General features: G+C 55.7%; 1 protein-coding gene across 1 annotated transcript in view; it reads right to left on the bottom strand.

Moving 5' to 3' along the window:
* Nucleotides 1-2,038, bottom strand: part of LOC102032799 (runt-related transcription factor 1) — a gene marked incomplete at its 3' end in the record, with an annotated part of 6,096 nt that overhangs the window by 3,627 nt on the left and 431 nt on the right. The window contains exon 2 of the mRNA XM_005427808.1: nt 1,842-2,030. Within this exon, the coding sequence (XP_005427865.1) occupies nt 1,842-2,030 (189 nt within the window). The remainder of the gene's footprint in view (nt 1-1,841; nt 2,031-2,038) is intronic.

Genomic DNA, 2,038 nt, shown 5'->3' with positions numbered 1-2,038 from the left:
TTCCCTTCTCCCTCCTTTCTCCTCTCCCCAAAACACAGGAAGGGCTCCAGTCTGGTGGCCTTCAACACACACACACACAAAAATTAGTTATGCTGAAGCAGCCGGGGTTTAGTGACCGCAAAAAAAGCTCGGGCTTGGCAAATCCCGATCCTAAATCAACCCCCGGGGCTCCCAGGAGCTGCGTGTCCGTGCGGCTCCCGGCTCGGATGAAAGGAGAAAGGAGAAGAATTCCCTTTTCCACCCCTCGCTCGGGAGCCAAAATTCAGAGAAAACAGCGAGTTCAGGGAGTCAGCCACAGTGCCGGGTCAAAAAAGCAGCGTGAGCGGGGGGAGGAGGAATTTACTCCAAGGGAGAAGGATTTTACTCCAATGGAGAAGGATTTACTCCAAGGGGGGAAGAACTTACTCCAAGGGGGAAGAATTTTACTCCAAGGAGGGAAGAATTTACTCCAAGGGGGGGAAGAATTTACTCCAAGGGGGGAAGAATTTACTGCAAGGGGGGAAGGATTTACTCCAAGGGAAAAGGATTTACTCCGAGGGGGAGGATTTTACTCCAAGGGGGAGGATTTTCCTGGGAGCCGGGTAACGGGAAGGGAGGAAAGCGCCACAAGCATCCCCCGCACGGCTCGGGACAGGCGGGAGCCGGGGATGTTCTCTCCCATTCCCTCTCCCCTTCTTTTCCCGGATTTTTTCCCCTTCTTTTCCCTGATTTCACTTGGATGTAGCAAGGGACTGTGCAAAGGCGGGGAGAATTCCCAGCGGGCTGCCCGGGTTAGGCCGCGACTTTTGCTGTTGTTAAACCGGGCCGGTAAAAGAGGAAATGTGAGGTCTGGGCTTGTCGCTGGGCTGGTTTGTGGTGCTTTGTCCCTCGGTTGTTTTGTGGTGTTTTGTCCCTCGGTTGTTTTGTGGTGCTTTGTCCCTCCGAGAGTCCCTGGCAGGGGAAAGTCCCGAGCGGGGCCGGGGCTGCGGGCGGGTGTCCCCCATGGGTGACAGCGGGACAGAGGGACAGAGGGACAGAGGGACCTGCCACCACCCTGGGCGACTTCTGGGGGATCCCGGGGCTCCTCCAGCTCCGGGCCGCCCCTTTCCAGCTGCGGCATCTGCTCCCCAGCTCAGCCAAACTCCGCGGGGCCGGCTTTTGGAAATCAAATGCATTTATTTCTGCTTTTCCCCCTTGAGCAGAGCCGCCTGTCACTGCCTGAGCTCGGAGTGGGGAGAAGAGGGAGGCAGCGGCGATGGAAAGAAGGAAAGGGTGGAAGGAAGGAGGGAAAGGAAAGGATGGAAGGAAGGGAAGGATGAAAGGAAGGAGGGAGAGAAAAGGATGAAAGGAGGGATGGAAGGAAGAAGGGAAGGGATGGAAGGAAAGGAAAGGAAAGGAAAGGAAAGGAAAGGAAAGGAAAGGAAAGGAAAGGAAAGGAAAGGAAAGGAAAGGAAAGGAAAGGAAAGGAAAGGAAAGGAAAGGAAAGGAAAGGAAAGGAAAGGAAAGGAAAGGAAAGGAAAGGAAAGGAAAGGAAAGGAAAGGAAAGGAAAGGAAAGGAAAGGAAAGGAAAGGAAAGGAAAGGAAAGGAAAGGAAAGGAAAGGAAAGGAAAGGAAAGGAAAGGAAAGGAAAGGAAAGGAAAGGAAAGGAAAGGAAAGGAAAGGAAAGGAAAGGAAAGGAAAGGAAAGGAAAGGAAAGGAAAGGAAAGGAAAGGAAAGGAAAGGAAAGGAAAAAGGATGGAAAGGGTGGAAGGAAAGAGGGAAAGTAAAGGATGGAAGGAGGGAAGCGCAGAGCGAGCCGGCATCCGAGCCCCCATCCCCGCATCCTTCCCCCCCATCCCCACCCGCCCCTGCCCGGGACCTACCTTGAAGGCGATGGGCAGCGTCTTGTTGCAGCGCCAGTGCGTGGGCAGCACGGAGCAGAGGAAGTTGGGGCTGTCGGTGCGCACCAGCTCCCCGGGGTGATCCGCCAGGACCTCCACCATGCTGCGGTCGGCGCTGCGCAGCTTCCCCGGCAAAGCCCCGCTGTGCTCGGCGCCGGGCAGCGCCAGCGGCTCCCCCC

This window comes from Geospiza fortis, unplaced genomic scaffold (genome assembly GCF_000277835.1).
Source record: "Geospiza fortis unplaced genomic scaffold, GeoFor_1.0 scaffold96, whole genome shotgun sequence".
In the NCBI taxonomy this organism is placed as follows: Eukaryota; Metazoa; Chordata; class Aves; order Passeriformes; family Thraupidae; genus Geospiza; species Geospiza fortis.
Note: the sequence above shows the minus strand (reverse complement) of the source record. Positions and strands in the feature narration are given on the sequence as shown.